The sequence below is a fragment of the Equus caballus genome, chromosome 18 (genome assembly GCF_041296265.1).
Source record: "Equus caballus isolate H_3958 breed thoroughbred chromosome 18, TB-T2T, whole genome shotgun sequence".
Taxonomy (NCBI): Eukaryota; Metazoa; Chordata; class Mammalia; order Perissodactyla; family Equidae; genus Equus; species Equus caballus.
In genome coordinates this window covers 11,499,226-11,523,470 of record NC_091701.1, presented here as the reverse complement: position 1 = coordinate 11,523,470, position 24,245 = coordinate 11,499,226, and the positions used below count along the sequence as shown (strand labels likewise).

Here is a 24,245-nt window from a genome sequence, read left to right as displayed (position 1 = left end):
GCTCAGAGAGTCTTTGCTGTGTCCCATCTACTAATAAGCCCATCAAAGGTATTCTTCATACCTGTTACAGTGTTTTTCACCTGTAATGTTGCGTTTTGGTTCTTTCTTAGGATTTCCATCTCTGTGCTTATATTGCCCATCTATTCTTGAGTGCTATTTTATTCATTAGAACCTTTAGCATATTAATTATAGTTGTTTTAAATTCCCTGTCTGATAATTCCAACATCCCTTCCGTGTCTGGTTCTGATGCTTGTTCTGTCTCTTCTCACTGTGTTTTTTGCCTTTTGATATGTGTTGTAGATTTTCCTTGTTAGGCAGACGTGATATCCTGCTAAGAGGAGCTGCTGTAAATAGGCCTTTAGTAATGTCGGGGGAGGGGAAGCGTTTTGTAGTCCTATGGTTAGGTCTCGGTGTTTTAGTGAGCCTGTGCCTCTGGACTGTGAACTTCACAAGTGTTTCTCAGTTTTTTTCAGTCCCCTTAGGTGAGACAGGATAGCTAGAGTGGGCTGGAGGTGGGTATTTCCTTTCGCTGTTGGGAAGGGTCAAGTCAGCTGGCCGTTGGGTATTTTCCTTGCCCCAGGTCACTTAGGCTCTGGTTAACTAGTTTCTCCTGAGGGCAGGCCTTGTTAAGAAGAACTTAGTGCTCTGTATGTTTCCTAATCCTTCCTCCCCGCACCTCCTCCCCAGCTGCAGGAAGCTCAAGAGTGTTTTCCTCTGATATTTACTGTGGGAATCTGAGCCTCCAGCAATTTGCTCAGTTACAATTCAGGTTTTCCTACTCGTGCACTAGCCCATGGTGGTTTCTGCTTGTGAGTCTCTGCTCTGGTAAGCTGTGACACTTCGTATTTGCCTCTCTCTCCAGTCTTGGCGGCAGCGATTTGCCCTGTGTCCTCTCTTACCGAGCTAAGAAGAGTTGCTGATCCAAGAAGAGCTGTTCTGATTTTTACTTGTTAAAGTGGAGTGGGGACTTGCAGGCTCCTTACAGGTGCAACGGGAAACTACCAATCACTGTCTTTTAATTGGTGAACTTACTTGACTAGTTCTTCTCTGTCAATGTTCTGAAGCTGCTTTCCTCTATACGGTTTTTGATACTTACGTAATGTTAACTTTTACTTTTAGCTTTAATCGTCTTGACATGAACAGTCTACGATGTCAACTGTAATTACTGAATACCACCAATTTGAATTGCTGTTTCATTTTACTATTTTTGGTTTACTCATTCAAATGTCTTACTACTTATCGCTTACTCATATTAAAAACATCCTATATACTTGCATTTGTTTCTAGTGTAGTTTGTTTCCTTTATCTAATTGTCTTTAAGAGGGAAGTTTTATGGATTTTAAACTTTGAATCCTTGAATTTCTGGAAATGTCTTTAGCTTCATTCTCCCACATGAATGCTAATTTTTTTGATATATAATTCTGTGTTTCAAATAATTTTCTTTCAGAAGTTCGAAGCTACATCTTCATTGTCTTTTAACATCAAGTGTTGCTGATATCATTGTGATAGCTGTTCTTTATTTTTTCCCTCTTAGGTTAAAAATTGAGAGCCAAAGATCTGTAGCCTGAAGTTTTTTATTTTGTTTTTGTTTTCTTTAGAATAATAATAATAATCCTATTAGAATTAGTTTGAATTTGAGGATTGCTAAAATGAAGGGTTTTGTTGTATTTAAAAAAAAACCAAATACCCATGTTTTTCCCAAATCTTAATCTTTAATAAAGGGAAGGGCTCTTCAAGGTTAAATAATCTCCCTCCTGTTGCCGTTCTCTGGTGTGTTTAATGCTTGCATCAGGGAGTAATGTCCACCTCCTGAGGTGGCAGATTCTTCTTCCCTCTTTTTGGCTACTCCTGAATTTATATATTTTGAATTGGAATATGACTTGCTGAAAAATTTGTGTGTTGTCTTCTCAATGGAACGGTTCAAAATAAAGCTCCTCTTCCAGGCAGTTTGTGATTTTAGTTTAGATGATGAACTGTATATGATATCTTTCTTTTATACCTACAAATCCTTATCCAGGTGTTTCAAAATTTGTAACTGCTTTTTACTTAAGCGTTGGTTGAAAAATATATAGTAACTTTTGTGTTCTAAACTACCTTCTATCTTCAGCTGTCTTTTTATTTAGTCAATCTCTTTTTCCTGCTTAGACCTCGTGTGGACAGTAATGACCTCACGTTTCCGATTGCCTGCTGGCAGAACCTACAATGTACGAGCATCCGAGTTGGCCCGAGACAGACAGCACACAGAGGTGGTTTGCAACATTCTTCTTCTGGATAACACTGTACAAGCTTTCAAAGTTAATGTAAGTATTTTATGTCTTTAAAAAAATAATTTCTGGTTATGTCTGAATTTAGATTATATTTTAAAACTAAAGTTGTTTAATTGTAGTACAATTTGAAAAGCCTTTTTCAATGAAGAAAGTCTTTCTAGTACAGGTTTTTAACTGTGAAGTACAAGTTCTAATTCAAACTGGATCTTTTAAAACGTTGACAAACTAGCAGTGCATTATGACTAGTGGTACAGATCAGTAGTAGTATATGGGTGTTTTTTATAAATGTGCTTGGAGATGCTTGAAAGGAATTTGTTTTCCTAAATAATTTATACATTTCCATTGTACTCTTACTTGTACTTACTGTCTGTGAATAAAACTTTTGCCAAATAGAGCTAAATGACAGCCCTGATTTTACCTGAATCTTGTCTGAAATATTTATTCAACAAATATTTGTTCATCCTGTTAGTGTCTAACTTTGTTTGCTCAACATTATTTGTGAGTTTTACCCACGTAGTATGTTAATAATAGTTGTTTCATTTTCATTGCTGTATAGTACTCTTTGTATGACTGTACCACAATTTACGTATCTGTTTGTTTATCACCATTTACCTGTTCAGTTTACTGTTGGTGTATATTTGGATTGTTTCTACTTTGGGCTCTTATCAGTAATATTGCCGTGAACATTCCTGTACACGTCTTGAGATATACAAGGGTGCATTCCTCTGTTCTATTTAAAAAATTTCAAATCTATAGAAAAGGTGAAAGAATAGCAAAATGAATACCCACATACCTTTTACCTAGATTGACGTGTTGCTACCATTTTACACATTTGCTTTAACTTGCTTTTTCTCTCTGTGTGTTGTTTCTGAACCTTCTGAAAGTAAGTGGTATAAATCTCATGTAAGTTACTTCAGCAGCCTAAGAATCTCATGAGTTACCACAGTAGCATTGTCATATCCAAAATTTCAACATTATGAAAATAATAGTATCTAACACAGGGCCCATATTCAAACTGGAATTCCTCATTCCTTCTTTCTACTCTCCAGGATAACACCTGCATCTGTTTCTGCTGTGTTTCCTGGGTATTTCTATACTTTGAAATCTTTAAGTAATATAATTATTAATCTTCTGAAGTCCTGCCATTTGTGACAGCATAGATGGACCTTAGCATTATGCTAACTGAAGTAAATCAGACAGAGAAAAGACAAATATTGTATGATTTCATTCATATGTGGAATCTAAAAAAGCTGAACTCATAGAAACAGAGAATAGAATGGTGGTTGCCAGGATCTGGGGAGTGAGGAAAATGGAGAGATACTGATCAAAGGGTACAAACTTCCAGTTATAGGACAGATAAATTCTGGGGATCTAATGTACACCGTGTTGACTGCAGTCAACAATACTGTATATTATACTTGAAAGTTACTAAGAGAATAAATCTTAAATGTTCTCACCACACATACAAAAAGGTAATCATGTGAGGTGATGGGTGTGCTAGCTAACCTTATTGTGATAATCGTCTCACAGTATATCCATGTATCAAATCATCATGTTGTACACCTTAAACTTATGCAATATTATATTTCAATTATATCTTAATAAAGCTGGAAAAAATGAAATATTAATCTTTATTTGCCAGTTTCTTCAGCTTAAAATTTTCTATATGTATTACTGTATAGCAGGATCACTAATTTATCTTTTTTATCCCAATTCGAAGTCACTTCACATTGGAAAAGGGGCTGCAGAGTAGTACCTTTAAGGATATTATCTAACATACCCAACTAATGTGCTTTTTAAGAAAGTTAGAATTTTAGTTCTTTTGTTTTCTGTCATTTATTAATAGATAGTTGGAGCATAGGTTGTCAAGCAGAGGTAATATTCAATGAAGGGAATTCTGCTTCATAAAAATTTCTAGTTAATGGAAACTCTTATGAATTAGAGAATTGATATAAGAAAAATAGGCCTTTTTTCCTGTTACTCATTAGGATGCTTTTTGGGAGGGGTTAAACTTAATAATTCTTGTTTTAACTTAATATTAGTTAATATTTAGTTTTCATTTTAACTTACAGTTCTGTGTTTGTTTCAAAATATTGTAGAAGGATTTTCTGTGTTTCCCATCTAAGCATAATTCTCCTGTTGGCACTTGAGTTGATAATACTATGTTGTAATCAATGTGCTATCTAATTACTCTTTTAGAAAGACATATATTTAATATATTTTTAATGTATGTTTGTATTTATTTATATATATATTTAAATATCAGTTCTAATAGAGTTGAGCATATTACTAGAATAATAAGTACTATGATACTAGAAACTTTCTCTCCCATTACTTCAGGTCATCAGAAAACTTACTTAAGAGGGATAGTATGAGAGATTGACTGTTGGAAGTGCCACATATTTATTCCCCAGGGCGGTTGGACCCAAGTCATTCCGAATGTCCAAGTTGCCTTGTACTTTTGTGTAGATGCTGCATATTTTAATCTATGTGAATGGCTCCACAGTTATGCAGTTGACAACCTTTGCAGTGGTATGTGATAGCTTGCAAACCAATAGGGGAGTTTGATCCTCTGATGTTTGTTGTCTTATGTTCATTAAGTCTCAATAGTCCCCATTGTGGGCGGCTGCTAGGTTCCCCAGCATCTCTCTGTTCACTGGGAAGGAGAACCGCTCAGTTTCCTCTGGATATTACCAAGCAGTGATTTGTAAAGTGTTAGCTGTTGGAGTCATTGCTTCCCCTAAAAGCTTTCTGTACCACAGATGAAATATTCGTTGTTGCTAGAGTCTGCTTTTTTTTTTTCTCCCCCATCTGGTATTCATCTCATCAAAGCCTTTTCTGTGTATTTTCCTGAGAGGAAATGATGTAATGAAGGAGTTGATATAACTTCACTAGTGCTTCTTTCTCTTTCTCTTTTTTTGTAGACATAGGAGTGAGATAAGTCCATTGGTGATGCTTCGGTTTCCAGTTCTCTTTTCACTGTGGCTTTGGCACAGCCATTTATTTCACTGTAGCCAGCCTGTGGAGTGTGTTGTCTTCCTCATGCCTGGAATTCATCATCAATTCACCAAAAACATGTTTCCATTAAGTACTTTAAAATGTATAGTATCCATACTACATGGATTGATTTCACCAACCTTTGAGGATTTTTTTCCTAATTTTTTGGCTTTAATTTTACAGTACAGCACTAAACAGTACAACTGTTTAGCAGTAGCTTCTGTGATAAGGAAGAGTTGGGGAGAACCAGCCTGTTCCAACTGTAAGCACTGCATAAGAAACTACCCCAAAACTTAGTGGCATGTTTATTGTCTTCAGGGATCCTTTGAGTCAGGAATTCACATAGGGATGGCTTGTATCTGCTCCATGTGTTGGGCCTCAGTGGGAAGACTCAAAGGCTGGAGGCTAGAATCATTTAAAAGCTTATTCACTCATATGACTGTTACCTGAGACCTTAGCTGGGGCTTAAACACCCATATGTGACCTCTCTGTGTGCTGCCCTGGACTTGCTCACGGCACGGTGGCTGCATTCCAAAGGTGAGCATTCTTAGAGAGAGAGGGAGCTAGGCTGTAGACCTGTTGCCTTTTCTGATCTGTCCTTGGGAGTCATATAATGTGACCTCCACCGTATTCTATTTGTCAAGGCTATGACAAAGTCATACTCAGGATCAAACGGAAATAGACTGTCTCTTGGTGGAAAGTGGAAAGGTTCTAAAAGATCATGTGAAATCCAAAATACTGCTATGGACTTTTTGGGAGAGTACAGTCTGCCAATATGTCCCCCTAGTGATTGCAGGCATCTTACCCTGACCTCTTCATATCATACACCTGTGTCCTGCCTTCATCCGTACCTAGGAATGTCCTCCGAGCACTGTCTCCCTTGCTACTTGAAGGGTAGCTGACATATTAGAGGTCAGAGATGAGAGGGAGGTTTAATTTTTTACTGTCTGCCTTTTGTATCATTCGGATTGTTTTTCTGGGTTTCTGGGTTTTATATATTTATTTTATATGTATATCAGAGAAACTTGCCTTGACTGATCAATTCTTAACACTTAATTATGTAACAATTTTGTGTTTGTTGTTTACATATCCAGCATCTTAAAAATAATTCATAAATATTTTATCCCACAATTTGTATCTCTCTCCCTCTTTCTATCATTTTTTTTTTTGGTGAGGAAGATTGGCCTGAAGCTAACATCTGTTGCCAATTTTCCTTCCCCCCCTCCGCAAAGTCCCAGTACATAGTTGTATATCCTAGTTGTAAATCCTTCTAGTCCTTCTGTGTGGGATGCCACCACAGCACGGATGAGCGGTGTGTTAGGTCTGCACCCAGAATCTCAACCAGCAAACCCTGGGCTGCTGAAGCAGGGTGTCCAAACTTAACCATTGTGCCACTGGGCCAGCCCCCCACAGTGTTCATCTCTTAACTACCATATTCATAGTGTGCATGGAACACAGGACTGGTAATGCGCTGCCTTATGACGTGTTTCGTATTCTTTGAGAGAATAATCATTTAAGTATCTTTGCCATCATACTGGCTTTTTGTATTGTACTGAATATAAGGGCTGTCTGTCTAGGCCACTAGACACACAACAAATTGCCATGGTTGATTTGATGAAACTAGGTGGTTAGCTTCGGGCCTACTTTCTCTTGCTCTATGTGTGTCTCTCCTGAAGGTGAATACCTTCTTAGATAGAAACAACCTTTTCTTTGGGAAGGGATATATGACATAGCTGTTTCCCTGCCAAAACTTGCGAACAGGCATTCAGTGTTCATTGGAATGGTGTTGGGTGACCACAGAAAGAAATATAGTTGTTATCACATAAGCTCCGTGATTCACTTTCTGATGCCCCACTGCCAGTCCTCCTCATCCGGGTAATTCTTTGTTCTGAGTCTCCTATGGACCCAAGAATCTCCTGGAGGAAGCCCTGGTGCCCAGGGTGACCCTCTGCCCAGAGGCTGATTTTGGTTTGGTAGTTGGACTCTGCTGATCACAATACTCTAGAAAGGAAATTACTTCTTATCTTTGTACCCATTTAGAATGTTATTCCTAACTCAAATGAGATAGTTCAGTATCTATATATTTCAAATTTGGTTTTGTATTTAAAGGTAGCATCCATTTAGCCTTATTTGAGTCTTTGCCCTTATTTATTTCACAACCTTTTTGATAATAAGACTTAAAATAAATGTGCTTCCAAAAGTCTAAAGTAAGACAACCGTGATCTTGTATGTGCACATATAGGAAATTACTTTTAAAAATCTTTACTTATCCCAGAACTCTTTTTTGCTCCTATTTGGAAATGCAGTACAGTAGTATGTCTTCCTCTTAAATGTTTTTCCCAGTGACTGGTTTTATGACTCTTACTTGTCTATTCACCTTTTGATTTCCTCATATCATTTTTAATAAAGCAATTTGTTTAGTTTCCACAAAGAAAAGCAACAGCTGTAATGCATGAGGGATTAGTAATATTGTTATGACAAACATTTTTCTGAATGTGCAGGAATTTCTTTTTGATGCTTCCTTTGATTTGTTTGTAATAAACTTCAGAGTTTGTAATTTTTCCTGTTTCTTTTGCAGTTAACTTTTTTTCCCCATGTTAAAGAAGTCTGGAGGTAGATAAGCACTTAATAAATTCAATAGGTACTTAATTTTAGTACTAAGTTAATTTATAACTTTGAATTCACTATGTTTTTTTTGTATCACTTAACTTTGAATTACTGTGAAGTGACTTTTATTTTCCTTTGTCAAGAATAATTGGAGTGGGAACTGTGCTAGTTTTACAAAGAACTTCATAGATCAGGTCCTGGATTCTAGGTATTAGACTATCACAGACAGAACATTTAAGCATATAGTGATGTCAAAATTAAGACTCTAAGCACTCCATGAATAACTGATATGGGAAGCATTGTGGTTTAGGGAGGCAGCATAATGTAGTGAGAGGTACATGAGCCTTGGAATCCAAAAAGCTAGATTTGTGTCCTGGACCTGCTAAGCACTTGCTCTATGGCACTGTTCCACTACTTGACCTTTACATGTAATTTCCTTATATATAAAGTGGAAATAATATCATCTGTTATATTAGGGTTGTCAGGATTAAATGAATGTATATAAAACACTCAGTAGGGATTCTAGTAGGTGCTCTAGAAATGTAACATCCTTTTTGCCCTCTTTCTTTATCTTCTTTCCTCTCCTTGCTCTTTAGTTACCCGGAGTTGGCCAAAGCACAGAGTTGAGAGGGCACAGTGTCCACCAGACTGCCCTCACTTCTGACACCAGTTGAAGTTTGAGAGATTCCTAAACCCACCCTGAGTTTTGCTAATTTGTTAGAAGGACTCACAGAACTGATCAAAAGCTGTTATACTCACGATTACAGTTTATTATAGGGAAAGGATACAGATTAAAATCAGCCAAGGGAGGAGATGCATTGGGCTGAGTCAAGGAGGAGTCTAAACAGAGAACTTCTAGTCTTCTCACCATGGAGTCATGGATGACATTACCTCCTCTGGGCCACTGTGTGTGACAGTATGCCCAGTGTTTCCAACCAGGGATGTTCCCCTGAGCTTTTCGTGTCCAACCTTTTTACTGGGACTTGATCACATGCTCCCTGTGTGTCTGACCTGATCTCTATTCTCTCCCAGAGGTCAGGCTAATACCCTGAGTCTCCACTTCCCCTGGAGATCAGAACTGATGTGATGTGGCCCAAAGCCCCCATCATAAATCACATTGTTAGACTGTCCAGGGACCAAAGCCCTCAGGCAAACAAGGACACTCCTATCAGGTAGGACATTCTAGGGGCCTATAGATCACCTCCAGTAGCCCAAGGCAAAGGCTAGACGCCTCTTTGAAAAAGGTTATTTCTTCACTATACATTAGTGCTACATTTTTGTGGTGGCAGATTAAATTATTCAGTACTTAATATTTTGGTTCTTAGTTTTTGTCTAAGTAATAATGTACAATTTTAAATAGTTTTAAAAAGCAAAACCACGAAGCATATGATGAAAGCTTAATGAAATGCTCCCACTCTTTTCTTTTTTCTATGTTGGTTTATATTTTCTGTTTTGGACATTATCTGTTGACTTCCTATTATGCAAGAAAGGATTTGATATTCTTAGTTCATTTTGTACCCTCACTCCCCCTGCTAAAATTTTTATGTCATAATTTTTAGTTAAATCTGTCTGTCTCTCTACTATTTAACTTTCTATCTTCTATCAGAATTATATTTGGCTTCTAGTAAAAGAAACGGGAAATAACAGTCACTTGAATGAGCTAAGGTTCATTTTTCTCTCACATGAAAGAATTGTAGAGATTGACAGTCCAGGAATGGGATAACAGCTCCACAGTCATCAGGGAACCAGGCTCCTTGTTTGTCCTTCACTCTCCTGAGAGCGTGGTTGTTGATAAGATCACTTCATGATCCAAGATAGCTTTTAGAGCTCTAGCAATCATGTCAGTTTTTTCAGGCAGGTGGTTGGGGAGAATGGAGAAGCAAAAACGGCACATGCTAGTTTTCTTTCCCAATCTTAAGGAACTTTGCTTGGAAGTTCTGTCCTGCAGCTTTCGGCTATGTCTTATTGGCTAAAGTTTAGTCACATGCTCTCATTTGGGATGCAAGGCAGGATATTTTAGATATTCTTGTTACTACCCCAAACAACAGTGGAGTTTTATTTTAAGGAAATGAGAGAAAATGGATATGGCATAGGTAATTAGTTTCTGCCTTAATTGGTGTCATTGTTTACCTTTTCGTGATTATGAAAATTATCTGATTATGCAAGTTAATTCACTGCTAAGCCAATTACTGTACTATGATTATATTTTGCTCTTTCTAGAATTTTCATTGCCTCTTTTTAAAAATATACTTTGTTTTCTTTCTGTAGTTTTTTAGTTTTTATCTTTTCAAATTATATGTGTATTTAAAGAGTCAAATAGTTCTACCTGTAATACAAAGTGTATTACAGAATAGCAGCAGTTTTCTGCACCTGCCGTGACTGCACTTCCCTAGGAACAACTAACTTAATTCTTTTTGTAGAATCATTTGGTATTTGCCTATATATCTCTAAATACCATATTTCTGTTGCTACTACTTAATTTTTCAGTTTTAGGAATTGTCTACTGATTTCTCACTTAAAAAGTTGAGAATTTAGTTCTCTTTCACATCTAACTAACCCCCAATCCTCATCCTATCAATATAATTGACTTATGTAATGTGTTTATATTAGTATTCAACGTGTATGTTATTGTGTATGTGTGCATGTTCACAGCTAAGCCACATAGCACATTATAGTTGCTATTTTCTTTTGTGCCAAACTTGTTGATTTTCACAGAGTTGGTAATTGTCTTTCCCCCTTTCCCTCTTTCTCTCGCCCTTTTTTTTTTTGCTTAGTTTCCTATATATATTATTAATTACCTCAAACTCTTTAATAATAGTCTGAATCTTCTCAATATATTCTTCATAACACATATTCTATCAAATGCATCTCCTTAGAAAAATCTCTAAGTACATTCTTATGTGCTGCCTTTTGGATTGGTTGCTCTGTATACTTGGTGTTCCACTAGACTCACTCTTCACCATCATCCTGTTTTGGAAGTTCTGTAGATTATTCACAAAATCCACTGGTTCCCATTATGACACTCTTCTATTCCCCTGTATGCCTGGTGTCCCTAGGTTTGAAACCACTTCACTTTACCTTGGAATACTTCAAGGGAGGTATACAGTCATTTGCTCTGATGGACGGAATTGGGAACTGAGGGATATAATTGCTCCCTACATGAATTTTCAGCCATTTTCCTTCCAAATGTCACCCTCATGCCTTATTCTCACCTTTTCTGATCATTTATTAGTTCTGACAGTTTTTTGGTGGAGTCTTCAGGGTTTTCTATATATAATATCATGTCATCTGCAAATAGTGACAGTTTTACTTCTTCCTTTTGAACTTGGGTGCCTTTTATTTCCTTTTCTTGCCTAATTGCTCTGGCTAGAACTTGTACTGTGTTGAATAAAAGTGGCACAAATGTGCATCCTTGCCTTGTTCCTGATCTTAGAGAAAAAGCTTTCAGCTTTTCACCATTGAGTATGATGTCAGCTGTGGGTTTATCATATATGGTCTTTATTATGTTGAGGTATATTCCTTCTATACCTACTTTGTTGAGAGTTTTTATTATAAATGTGTGTTGAATTTTGTCACGTGCTTTTTCTGCATCTGTTAAGATGATCGTATAATTACTGTCCTTCAATTTGTTAATATGGTGTGTCACATTGATTGATTTTGTGCTGTTTAACCATCCTTATATCCCTGGAATAAATCCCACTTGAGCATGGTATATAATCTTTTTAATGTATTCTTGAATTCAATTTGCTACTATTTTTTTTTATTGAATTAATGATAGGTTACAATCTTGTGAAATTTCAGTTGTACATTAATGTTTGTCATTTGTGTTGTAGGTGCACCCCTTCACCCTTTGTGCCCACCCCCCACCCCACCTTTCCCCTGGTATCCACTAAACTGTTCTCTTAGTCCACATTTTTAAATTCCTCATATGAGTGAAGTCATACACAGATTATCCTTCTCCAGCTGGCTTATTTCACTTAACATAATTCCCTCAAGGTCCATCCATGTTATTGCAAATGGAATGATTTTCTTCTGTTTTGCAGCTGAGTAGTATTCCATTGTATATATGTACCACATCTTCTTGATCCATTCATCTGTTGATGGGCACTTAGGTTGCTTCCATGTCTTGGCTATTGTAAATAATGCTGCAATGAACATTGGGGTACATAGGACTTTTGGGATTGCTGACTTCAAGCTCTTTGGATAAATACCCAGTAGTGGGATGGCTGGATCGTATGGTAGTTGTATTTTTAATTTTGTGAGGAATCTCCATACTGTTTTCCATAGTGGCTGCACCAGGTTGCATTCCCACCAGCAGTGTATGAGGGTTCCTTTTTCTCCACAACCTCTCCAACATTTGTTACTATTAGTTTTAGATATTTTTGTCATTCTAATGGGTGTAAGGTGATATCTTACTGTAGTTTTGATTTGCATTTCCCTGATGATCAGTGATGATGAGCATCTTTTCATGTGCCTATTGGCCATCCGTATATCTTCTTTGGAGAAATGTCTGTTCACATCTCCAGCCCATTTTTTGATTGGGTTGTTTGTTCATGTCTCCAGCCCATTTTGTGATCGGGTTGTTTGATTTTTTGCTGTTGAGTTGTGAGAGTTCTTTCTATATTATGGATATTAAGCCTTTGTCAGATATATGACTTGTGAATATTTTTTCCCAGTTAGTGGGTTGTTTTTTTGTTTCAATCCTGTTTTCCTTTGCCTTGAAGAAGCTCTTTAGTCTGATGAAGTCCCATTTGTTTATTCTTTCTATTGTTGCCCTTGTCTGAGAAGACATGGTGTCTGAAAAGATCCTTTTAATACTGATGTCAAAGAGTGTACTGCCTATGTTTTCTTCTAGAAGCCTTATGGTTCAGGTCTCAGCTTTAGGTCTTTGATCCATTTTGAGTTTATTTTGGTGAATGGTGAAAAAGAATGGTCAATTTTCATTCTTTTACATGTGGCTTTCCAGTTTTCCCAGCACCATTTGTTGAAAAGACTTTCTTTTCTCCATTGTATGCCCTCAGCTCCTTTGTCAAAGATAAGCTGTCCATAGATGTGTGGTTTTATTTCTGGGCTTTCAATTCTGTTCCATTGATCTGTGCACCTGTTTTTGTACCAGTACCATGCTGTTTTGATTACTGTGGCTTTGTAGTATGTTTTGAAGTCAGGGATTGTGATGCCTCCCATTTTGTTCTTTTTTCTCAGAATTGCTTTAGAAACTCGGGGTCTTTTGGTGCCCCATGTGAATTTTAGGATTCTTTGTTCTAATTCTGTAAAGAATGTCATTGGGATTCTGATTGGGATGGCGTTGAATCTGTAGATTGCTTTAGGTAGAATGGACATTTTAACTATGTTTATTCTTCCAATCCATGTACATGGAATGTCTTTCGATCTCCTTATGTCATCATCCAATTCTCTCAGACAGGCCTTGCAATTTTCATTATATAGGTCCTTCACTTGCTTAGTTAAATTTACCCTGAGTATTTTATTCTTTTTCTTGCAATTGTGAATGGTATTGTGTTCTTGAGTTCTTTTTCTGTTAGTTTATTATTAGAATATAGAAATGCTACTGATTTATGCAAATTGATTTTGTACCCTGCAACTTTGCGGTAGTTGTTGATTACTTCTAAGAGTTTTCCAATGGATTCTTTGGGGTTTTCTATATATAAGATCATGTCGTCTGCAAACAGCAAGAGTTTCACTTCTTCCCTCCCTATTTGGATTCCTTTTATTCTTTTTTCTTGCCTGATTGCTCTGGCCAGGACCTCTAGTACTTATGTTAAATAAGAGTGGTGATAGAGGGCATCCTTGTCTCGTTCCTGTTTTCAGGGGGATGGCGTTCAGTTTTTGCCCATTGAGTATGGTGTTGGCTATGGGTTTGTCATATATGGCCTTTATTATGTTGAGGTAGTTTCCTTCTATGCCCATTTTGTTCAGAGTTTTTATCATAAATGACTGTTGGATCTTGTCAAATGCCTTTTCTGCATCTATTGAGATGATCATGTGGTTTTTATTCCTCAGTTTGTTGATGTGGTGTATCACGTTGATTGATTTGCGGATGTTGAACCATCCCTGTGTCCCTGGTGTGAATCCCACCTGATCCTGATGTATGATCCTTTTGATGAATTGCTGAATTCTGGTTGCCAAAATTTTGTTTAGAACTTTTGCATCTACGTTCATCAGTGATATTGGCCTGTAGTTCTCTTTTTTTTCGTGGTGTCCTTGTCAGGTTTTGGTATCAGCGTGATGTTGGCCTCATAGAATGTGTTAGGAAGTGTTCCATCTTCCCTAATATTTTGGAATAGCTTGAAAAGGCTAGGTATTATATCCTCTCTGAAAGTTTGGTAGAATTCCTCAAGAAAGCCATCTAGTCCTGGGGTTTTATTCTTTGGGATGTTTTTGATTGCTGTTTCAATCTCTTTCCTTGTGATTGGTCTGTTCAAATTGTCTGCCTCTTCTTGAGTGAGCTTTGGGAGATTGTAGGAATCCAAGAATTTATCCATTTCCTCTAGGTTATCCATTCTGTTGGCATATAGTTTTTTGTAGTATTCTCTTATAATCCCTTGTATTTCTGCAGAGTCTATTGTTATTTCTCCTCTTTCATTTCTGATTTTGTTTATTTGAGCTTTCTCCCTTTTTTTCTTTGTAAGTCTGGCTAGGGGTTTGTCAGTTTTATTTATCTTCTCAAAAAACCAGCTCTTTGTTTCATTGATCCTTTCTACTGCCTTTTTCGTTTCAACAGTATTTATTTCTGCTCTGATTTTTATTATTTCTCTCCTACTGACTTTCGGCTTTATTTGTTCTTTTTTCTCTAGTTCAGTTAGGTGTAATTTAAGATTGCTTATTTTGGATTTTTCTTGTTTGTTAAGATGTGCCTGTATTGTCATGAATTTTCCTCTTAATACAGCTTTTGCTGTATCCCATATGAGTTGGTGTGGCATCTTATTTTCATTTGTTTCCAGGTATTTTTTGATTTCTTCTTTAATTTCTTCAATGATCCATTGCTTGTTCAGTAGTGTGTTGTTTAGTCTCCACATCTTTGTGCCTTTCTCAGCTTTTTTCTTGTAATTAATTTCTAGCCTTATAGCATTATGATCAGAGAAGATGCTTATTATTTCAATTTTTTAAATTTGTAGAGGCTTGCCTTGTTTCCCAACATATATGGTCTATCCTTGAGAATGTTCCATGTGCACTTGAGCAGAATGTGTATTCAGCTCTTTTAGGGTGAAGTGATCTGTATATGTCTATTAAGTCCAATTGTTTTAGTTTTTCATTCAGCTCCACTATTTCCTTGTTGATTTTCTGTCTGGATGATCTGTCCATTGATGTGAGTAGGGTGCTTAGGTCCCCTTCTATTATTGTGTTGTTTTTAACATCTTCCTTTAGGTCTGTTAATAGTTGCTTTATGAATCTTGGTGCTCCTGTGTTGGGTGCATAGATATTTATAAGCATTATTTCTTCTTGATGAAGTGTCCCTTTGATCATTATATATTGTCCCTCTGTGTCTTTCTTTACCTGTCTTATCTTGAAATCCACTTAGTCTGATATGAGAATTGCAACACCTGCCTTTTTTTCCTTGCTATTAGCTTGAAGTATTGTCCTCCACCCCTTCACTCTGAGCCTGTGTTTGTCCTTGGGGCTGAGGTGTGTTTCCTGGAGGCAACAAATTGTTGGATCTTGTTCTTTAATCCATTTTGCCACTCTGTGTCTTTTTATTGGAGACTTCAATCCGTTTACATTGAGAGTGATTATTGATGCATGTGGACTTAATGCTGTCAATCTGTCGCTCATTATCATGTTTTCCTGTGTTTCTTTTCCTCTGTGCTTTCGCCTACCCATTTAATACTGCAATTTCTTATGCTGAGTTTCTTAGATTTTTCCTTATTTATGTTTTGTGAGTCTGTTCTGTTTTTTAGTTTAGTGTCTACCCTGAAGTTTGTATTTAGAATTTCGTGTATAATATAGTCTATTCTCTGGTGGTCTCTTACTTACTTGGCCTATACTGATTTACACCCTTTGCTCTTGGCCTCCTAAATAATTATTTTCATTTCTTATTCCAACTCGTGTTATGAATTTGTAGTTAGAGTGATAAGATCGTCCTTGTTTTGGTAGTTTCCTTACCTTTACCCTAATGCTATAGTTGAATATTTGCTATCCTCTTCTGGTTCTATCCATCGGTCTCCCTACTCTGTGGTTTGTGACCCCTTTCTCCCTTTTTTCTTTTTTCAGGTATGAGAGCCTTCTTGAGGATTTCTTGTAGTGGAGGGCTGTTAGTTACAAATTCCCTGAACTTTTGTTTATCTGGAAAAGATTTAATTTCTCCCTCATATCTGAAGGAAATTCTTGCTGGATAGAATATTCTTGGCTGAAGATTTTTATCATTTAAAGCTTTGAATATGTCACTCCATTCTCTCCTAACTTGTAAGGTTTCTGTAGAGAAATCTGCTGAAAGTCTGAGAGGAGCTCCTTTGTAGGTTATTCTCTTCTTTTTTCTTGCTTCCCTGAGTATTCTTTCTTTATCTCTCCTTCTTGGCATTTGTACTACTATGTGCCTTGCAGTAGGTGTTTTTACATTGACAAATCTAGGAGGTCTGAAAGCTTCTTCTACACACATTTCTCCGTCAATCCCTAGATTTGGGAAGTTCTCTTCTATAATTTCATTAAGCACACTTTCTGCTCCATTTTCCTTTTCCACATTCTCGGGAATTCCTATGATCCTTAAGTTCTTACTCCTCATTGAATCCACTATCTCTGAGAGATTTTCCTTGTTTTTCTTAATTCTTAGTTCTCTTCCTTCCTCTGTTTGGAGCCATTCAGCCTGTCTATCTTCAATTATGTTAGTTTGCTCTTCTGTGGTGTCTAAACGGGCATTCAGGGAATCCATATTCTGTTTTATCTGGTCCATTGTGTTTTTCATCTCTAGTAATTCTGTTTGATTCTTCTTTATAATTTCAGTCTCTTTTGTGAAGTAACTCCAGAACTCACTGGCTTGTTTCTCTATCTTTCTCTCTACCTCATTGAGTTTTTTGATTATAGGTGCTCTGAACTCTTTATCACTTAGTTTACCTAATTCCAAGTCCTCAGGACTTAATTCTGTTTTTATTGGTTTCCTTCTGGTCTGGGGCTTTTATAAATTGCTAGATGGTAGAGGAGCGGTTTTTTCGCATGGTGGTAGAATTCGGTTGCAGTTACAGCCTGTCGCCACTAGATGGGGGTCGAGAGCCTCATGTTCTGAGCTCTCTGGCTTCGGGCAAGATGGCTGCGCCCAGTGGCTTTGCCGGGAGGGAGGGGCTGCTATTCTCACGCCCTGATCTGGATTCGGATCAGTTCTGTTCTCTGGTCTCCTGAGGCCCTGGGTTTATGGGATCCCCGTGCATGGAAGCGTTCCCCCGTCAGCGGGTTTCCACTGAACCAGCCGCAGGAGTCCTGGATGGTCTCCTGGTCTCGCGGCCCCTGCCCCGCTCCTTCCCGGACCGCGCAGCAGAGATTGCAGACTCTGGCGGGGGAGTGACGTTCTGTCCTACCAGTTCCAGCACCTCCGAGGCCTCAGCAAGGTTTATGATCTCCGCCTTCTTGGTATTGTAGGTCTCTAATGTGTTGGCATTAGATTTATTCTCTGAAATTCAGTTTTTCCAATCCTTTGTTGTATTTTGGAGGAGAGAGAATCCCAGGTCAGCTCACCCCGCCATTTTGCTCCACCCCTTTCCTCAATTTGCTAGTATTTTGTTGAGGATTTTTGCGTCTATGTTCATCAGGGATGTTGGCCTATAATTTTCTTTTCTTGTGGTGTCCTTGTCTGGTTTTGGTATCACAGTGATGCTGGCCTCATAAAATGAGTTTGGAATTGTTCCCTCCTCTTCTATTTTTCGGAAGATTTTGAGAATTGATATTAATTCTTCTTACAGTACTTGGTAAAATTCAGTGGTGCAGCTGTCTGGTCCTGGACTTTTGCTTGTTGGGAGGTTTTTGATTACTGATTTAATCTTCTCACTAATAATTGGTCTGTTCAGATTTTCTCTTTCTTCATGATTCAGTCTTGGAACGTTATGTTTCTAAGAATTTTCCATTTCATCTAGGTTGTCCAATTTATTGATATGTAATTGTCATAATAGTGTCTTATCTCTTATATTGCTGTGGTATCAGTTGCAACATCTCCCCTTTCGTTTCTGGTTTTATTCACCTCAGTGCTCTCTTTTTCTTGGTGTGTCTAGCTAAAGGTTTGTCAATTTTGTTTACCTTTTCAATGAACCAGGTGTTGGTTTCATTGATATTTTTATTGTCGTTTTAGTCTCTATTTCATTTATTTCTGTTCTGATCTTTGTTATTTCCTTTCTTCTGCTAACTGTGGGCTTCGTTTGTTCTTTTTTCTAGTTCCTTGAGGTGTAATGTTAGGTTGTTTATTTGAGATTTTTTTTGTTTCTTTATATTTTTTTTTAATTTTTAAAAATTTTTCCTTTTTCTCCCCAAATCCCCCTGGTACATAGCTGTGTATTCTTAGTTATGGGTCCTTCTAGCTGTGGCGTGTGGTACGCCACCTCAGTGTGGCTTGATGAGCAGTACCATGTCCATGCCCAGGATCCAAACTGGTGAAACCCTGGGCTGCCAAAGCGGAGCTTGCATACTTAACCACTCGGCCACAGAGCCGGCCCCTTTGTTTCTCAATGTAGGCATTTATCACTACGAACTTCCCTCCTAGAAATGTTTTTGCACCATCCCATAGATTTTGGTATGTTGTATTTCGTTTTTTGTCTTAAGGTATATTTTGATTTCTCTTTTGATTTCTTCATTGACCCACTGGTTGTTCAGTAGCATGTTGTTTAATCTCCACTTATTTGTGAATTTTCCAGTTTTCTTCGTGTAACTGACTTCTAGTTTTATACCATTTGGTCAGAAGTGATGTTTTTTATGGTTTCAGTCTTTTCAGATTTCTTAAGGCTTGTTTTGTGGCCTAACGTATGATCTGTTTTGGTGAATGTTCTGTGTGGACTTGAGAAGAATGTGTGTTCTCTCGGTTTTGGATGGAATGTTCTGTATGTATCTGTTAAGTCCTTCTGGTCTCATGTATTGTTTAAGGCCGAAGTTTCCATATTGATTTTCTGTCTGGATGATGTATCCATTGATGTAAGCGGGGTATTAAAGTCTGCTACTGTTACTATATTGCAGTCTGCTTCTCCCTTAGGTCCGTTAATATTTGCTTTATATATTTAGGTGCTTTTATGTTCAGTGCATAAATAGTTAGAAATGTTATATCCCCTGATTGGAATGACCCCTTTAGAATTATCTAATGCCCTTTTTTGTCTCTTATTACAGTCTTTGTTTTAAAGTTTATTTTATCTGATACAACTGTAGCTGCCCCAGCTTTCTTTTGGTTTCCATTTGGATGGAATATGCTTTTCCATACCTTTACTTACAGTATGTGTGTGACGTGAGTCTCTTGTAGGCAGCATATAAATAGGTCTGGTTTTTTAATTCATTCAGCCACTCTATATCTGCATACCTTTTATTTCGTTTTCTTACCTTATTGCACTGACTACAATAAGAGGTGAATAGGAGTGGTGAGAGTGGAAATTTTTGTCGTGTTCTTAATATAGGTGGAGAGCATTTAGTCTTTTATCATTAAATATGGTGATCGCTGTAGTTATTTTGTATATCCTCTTTATCAGTTTAAGGAAGTTCTCTTCTATGCCTTGTTTACCGAAAGTTTTTGTCATGACTGCCTGTTGAATTTTGTGAAATGTTTTTTCTTCTTAATCGTTGGTTTTTCGTCTTTAGTTCTTTTTAACATGGTGAGCTGCAGTGATAAATTTTTTTTTTTTTAAGATTTTATTTTTTCCTTTTTCTCCCCAAAGCCCCTCCGGTACATAGTTGTATGTTCTTCGTTGTGGGTCCTTCTAGTTGTGGCATGTGGGACGCTACCTCAGTGTGGTTTGATGAGCAGTGCCATGTCCGCACCCAGGATTCGAACCAACGAAACACTGGGCCGCCTGCAGCGGAGCACGCGAACTTAACCACTCGGCCACGGGGTCAGCCCCTGCAGTGATAAATTTTTGATTGTTGAATCGACCTTACGTTCCTGACTAAAGACCACTTGGCCATGATGTATTATCCATTTTATATATTGCTGAATTTGATTTGCTAATATTTTGTTGAGGATTTTTGTGTCTGTGTTAAAAGGAGATGTTGATATGTACCTTTATATTCTTGTAATGTTTTGGGTTTTTTTTTTCTGTTTTTTGGTATCAGTTTAATGCTAGTCTCCTACTAGGAGCTGGGAAATGTTCCCTCCTCTTCTGTTTCCTGGAAAAGATTGTGTAGAATTGATATTATTTCTTCCTTAATGTTCAGTAGAATTTGCCAGTGAAATCATCTGTTCCTTGAGTTTTCTTTGTTGAAAGATCTTTGCAAATTCAACTTCTTTAATAGAATTAGGACTATTAAAATTAGATGTTCTTTTCTAGAGTGAGTTTTAATAATTTGTGTCTTCTAAGTGATTGTTTCATTTCGTCTAAGCTGTCAACTTAGGAGCGTAAAAGTTGTTTATGGTGTTCCTTTATTATCTGTAGGGTATGTATTGGTGTCTGCTCTTTCATTTCTGATACTGGAAATTTGGATGTTCTCTCTCTCTCTCTCCTTTTTTTTCCTTTTTCACTCTGGTTAAAAGGTTATCAATTTTATTGATCTTTTCAAATAACTAGCTCTTGATTCAGTTGAATTTGGTCAAAGGTTTATCTCTTTTCAATTTCATTGATGTATTATTATTTTCTTCTCTTGCTTTGGTTTAATTTACTCAATTTTTCAAGGTAGAAGCATAAATTATTGACTTGAGATAGTTCTTATTTTCTAATATAAGCATTTAATGCTATAAATGTCTCTACGCACTGATTTAGCTGTATCCTACAAAGTGTTATTTGTTGTCTTTTCATATTTATTCAATTCAAAAAATTTTCTGATTTCCCTGAGACTTTCTTTTTGCCCCACAGGTTATTTACGTATATGTTATTTAGTTTCCAGATATTTGAGGATTTTTCAGATATCTTTTCTCTTATTAACTCTATTTCAATTTCATTATGTCTGATAGAACATACCATGTATGATTTCAGTTCTTTTAAATTTGATAAGCTTTAATTTATAGTTTATTCTAGATTTGGTAAGGTTTATGGCGTATCTTGTTGAGTGTAACGTGCACTTGAAAAGAATGTATATTCTACTCTTTGTGTGTGGAGAGGTCTGTAAATGTGTAAATTAGATTAAGTTGATTCATAGTGTTTTTACATCCTTACTCATTTTCTCCTTTGCTCTATCATTTATTCAAGAAAGAGTACTGACATCTTCAACTATAATTGTATAATTGAGCATTTGTGTATTTCTCTTTTTAGTTATATTAGTTCCACCTTGTGTAATTGTCCTACTTCTGTTGTGTTATCCATTTATGACTGTTATTTCTTTTTGGCGATGTGACTCTTTTATCGTTATGTAATATCCTTCTTTATCTCTGGTAATTTTTCTTTTTCTGACATCTATTTTGTCTGACAGTACATTCCTTCTTCCATTTGAGTAGTGTTTGCATGCTGTATCTCTTCATTATTTTTTATATTAATCTGTGTACATTTTTATATTTAAGTGGGTTTCTGGTAGACAGTGTATATAGTTGGGTCTTTTTAAAAAAATACACTTGGACTTAGGGTTGACCTGGTGGCATATTGGTTAAGTTCACACACTCCGTTTTGGCGGCCTGGGGTTCACTGGTTCCGATCCCTGGCATGGACCTGCACACCGCTTATCAAGCCATGCTGTGGTAGGCATCCCACATATAAAATAGAGGAAGATGGGCACACATGTTAGCTCAGGGCCAATCTTCCTCAGCAAAAAGAGGAGGATTGGTGGCAGATGTTAGCTCAGGGCTAATCTTCCTTAAAAAAAATGCAATTTGATAGTCAAGGTGTTTTAGTTTAAATTTTATGAAATTGTTCAATTCATTTACTTTAATCCTTCCATTTTTAAATTTTTTTGTTTGTCCTCTCTGTTTTTTGTTTCCTTCTTCCTCCTTTCTTCCTTTCTTTGGATATTTGAATGTTTTTAGCATTGCATTTCAATGTATCTCTTGGCCTCTTTTGCTTGTTGCTTTTTCATGGTTGTTCTAGGAATCAAAATATATATGCCTGCTTTGTGCAGTCTACTTAGAGTTAATATTTTACTGCTTCAAATAAACCTGGACACTTCCCTCCCTAGGTCCCTGTTCCCTCTCCCCTTTGTGATTATGATTGTCATATGTATTTTTACATAGAATAAAAACTCTCCCGACATGTTGTAAGTTTTGCTCTCAGCAGTAATGGCTATTCAAAGTAAATTAGCAGGAGAAAATAGTCTGTTATTTTTACCTAGATATTTACTATTCTTTTTGCTTGAAATTCTGGATTGCCCTCTGGCTTCATTTCCATTCAGTGAAGAATTTCTTTAGCATTTCTTTCAGAACAAGTCTTCCCCCAATAAATTCTCTGATTTTCCCTTATGTAAAAGTGTTATGAGTTGCCTTCATACTTGCAGGATATTTTCAATGAGTGTAGAATTCTAGGTTGATAGCTTTTTTCTTTCAGTACTTTAACTATGTAGTTCAGCTGTTTTGTGACTTCCATAGTTTCTGATTCAAACTCTGCATTCATTCAAATAATTGTTTCCCTATATGAGATGTGTTGGGTTTTTTGGCTTCCTTTACAATTCTTTAAAATTTATTTTAATTTTTTCAGTTCTTTGATTTTGATGGGTTTGGGCATGGTTTTATTTAACTGAAATTTTCACATCTTTAAATCCATTTCTTTCACCAAATTTTTTTCAGTCATTATTTCTTCAAATATTTTTTCTGTGCCAATGTCTCCTCTCCTTCAGGAACTCCAATAATGTGAATTTTTTATTTTGTCCCATAGGTCCCTGAATCTGTGTTTAGTTTTTATAAACTTTATTTGAGATTAGATATTTTATTCACCTTCCAACTGACTGACTCACTAGTTATCTTCATTTTGTTGTTTAGCCCATTCAGTGAGTTTTTTGAGACACTGTATTTTTCAGTTCTAAAATTTCCATTTTATTCTTTTTACAGTTTCTGGTTTTTGCTAAGAATTACTATGTAGTCCTTCATTTTAAGAGTGTTCACCTTCCTTACTCATGAAGGATGGTTATAATAACTGTTGAAGTCTTTGCCTGATAATTCCAACGTCTGAGTCGTCTGAAGGTGTTCTTCAGTTGACTCTTTTCCCTTGAAAATTGTTCAGATTTTCCTGGTTCTTAATATATCAAGTATTTTTTTGCATCCTGGACATTTTGAAATTTTATGTTGTCTGTGTCATATTAAAATCCATTATGTAGTGTTGATTTTGTTGTTGTTGTTATTGTTATTTTAGCAGGAAATTAACCTTGTGCTCAAATTCTGTCTCACGTCTTCTGGGCAGTGGTTCCAACATCAGTTCAATTTTCAAAGCCTTTGCTGTGCTTTTTGGCTCTGACCTTGCATGAAGCATTGAAGGGTTAGTTTGAGGCTCATATTGTAGTTCAGCTCTCAGAGTCATTGCGGTGCTTCTTTGGGTGTATTCAGCATATGCACAGCTTTGGCATAAGCCCAGGACTTGTGTTGATTTATACTCTCCAGGCTTTTCTCCACACTTTGTGGCTCCCATTGGCGACTTTTCATGGTTACTCTGGCCATGAGGCTGAGGTTTTCTCAGAGTTTGAGCCTTCTGTGGTGTGCAGACCTGCAGGATTGGACCTACTTTAGAGTGCAGTGGTGAGGGAAAAGTGAAAAAAAAATCACCTAGAGATTACTCCCTGTTCTTTAAAAACCTAGGACTCTTTTTTTCTGATTCTTCTGTGCAGAAAGATGAGTGTTTTCTTGGGCTGTTAATTTCCACTGTATCATCACCATGGCCGTGCCATTCCATGACTGGGGCTATCCCTGGGGCAAGGCTGGTGGAGAGAAAACAAAAGCGGTATTCCCCCCACACACTCTGCAGTTCACAGGGCTCCTTTCCTCGTTCTCTTAGCAGAAAATTGGGTTTCCCTTGTTTCTTTTCCTTCCTTTGCCCACTGTGCAGTTCCCTAATTCAATCCATCTTTGGTCAAAGGGCAGAGGGTAAGAAAGGTAAGGAAGGGGCATGCCTGGTGGTGCAGCAGTTAAGTTCACACATTCTGCTTCTTGGCGGCCTGGGGTTTGCCGGTTCAGATCCTGGGTGCAGACATGGCAACGCTTGACAAAAGCCATGCTGTGAGAGGCATCCCACATATAAAATAGAGGAAGATGGGCATGGATGTTAGCTCAGGGCCAATCTTCCTCAGCAAAAAGAGGAGGATTGGCAGTAGTTAGCTCAGGGCTAGTCTTCCTCAAAAAAA

General features: G+C 37.1%; 1 protein-coding gene across 5 annotated transcripts in view; it reads left to right on the top strand.

Moving 5' to 3' along the window:
* PTPN4 (protein tyrosine phosphatase non-receptor type 4) overlaps window positions 1–24,245 on the top strand; it is a 220,415-nt gene that overhangs the window by 51,894 nt on the left and 144,276 nt on the right. For all 5 annotated transcript variants that reach the window (XM_001492520.7, XM_014732416.3, XM_070241778.1 and 2 more), the window contains exon 2: window positions 2,146–2,300. In XM_001492520.7, coding sequence (XP_001492570.1) covers window positions 2,163–2,300 — 138 coding nt within the window. In that variant the 5' untranslated portion in view covers window positions 2,146–2,162. The remainder of the gene's footprint in view (window positions 1–2,145; window positions 2,301–24,245) is intronic.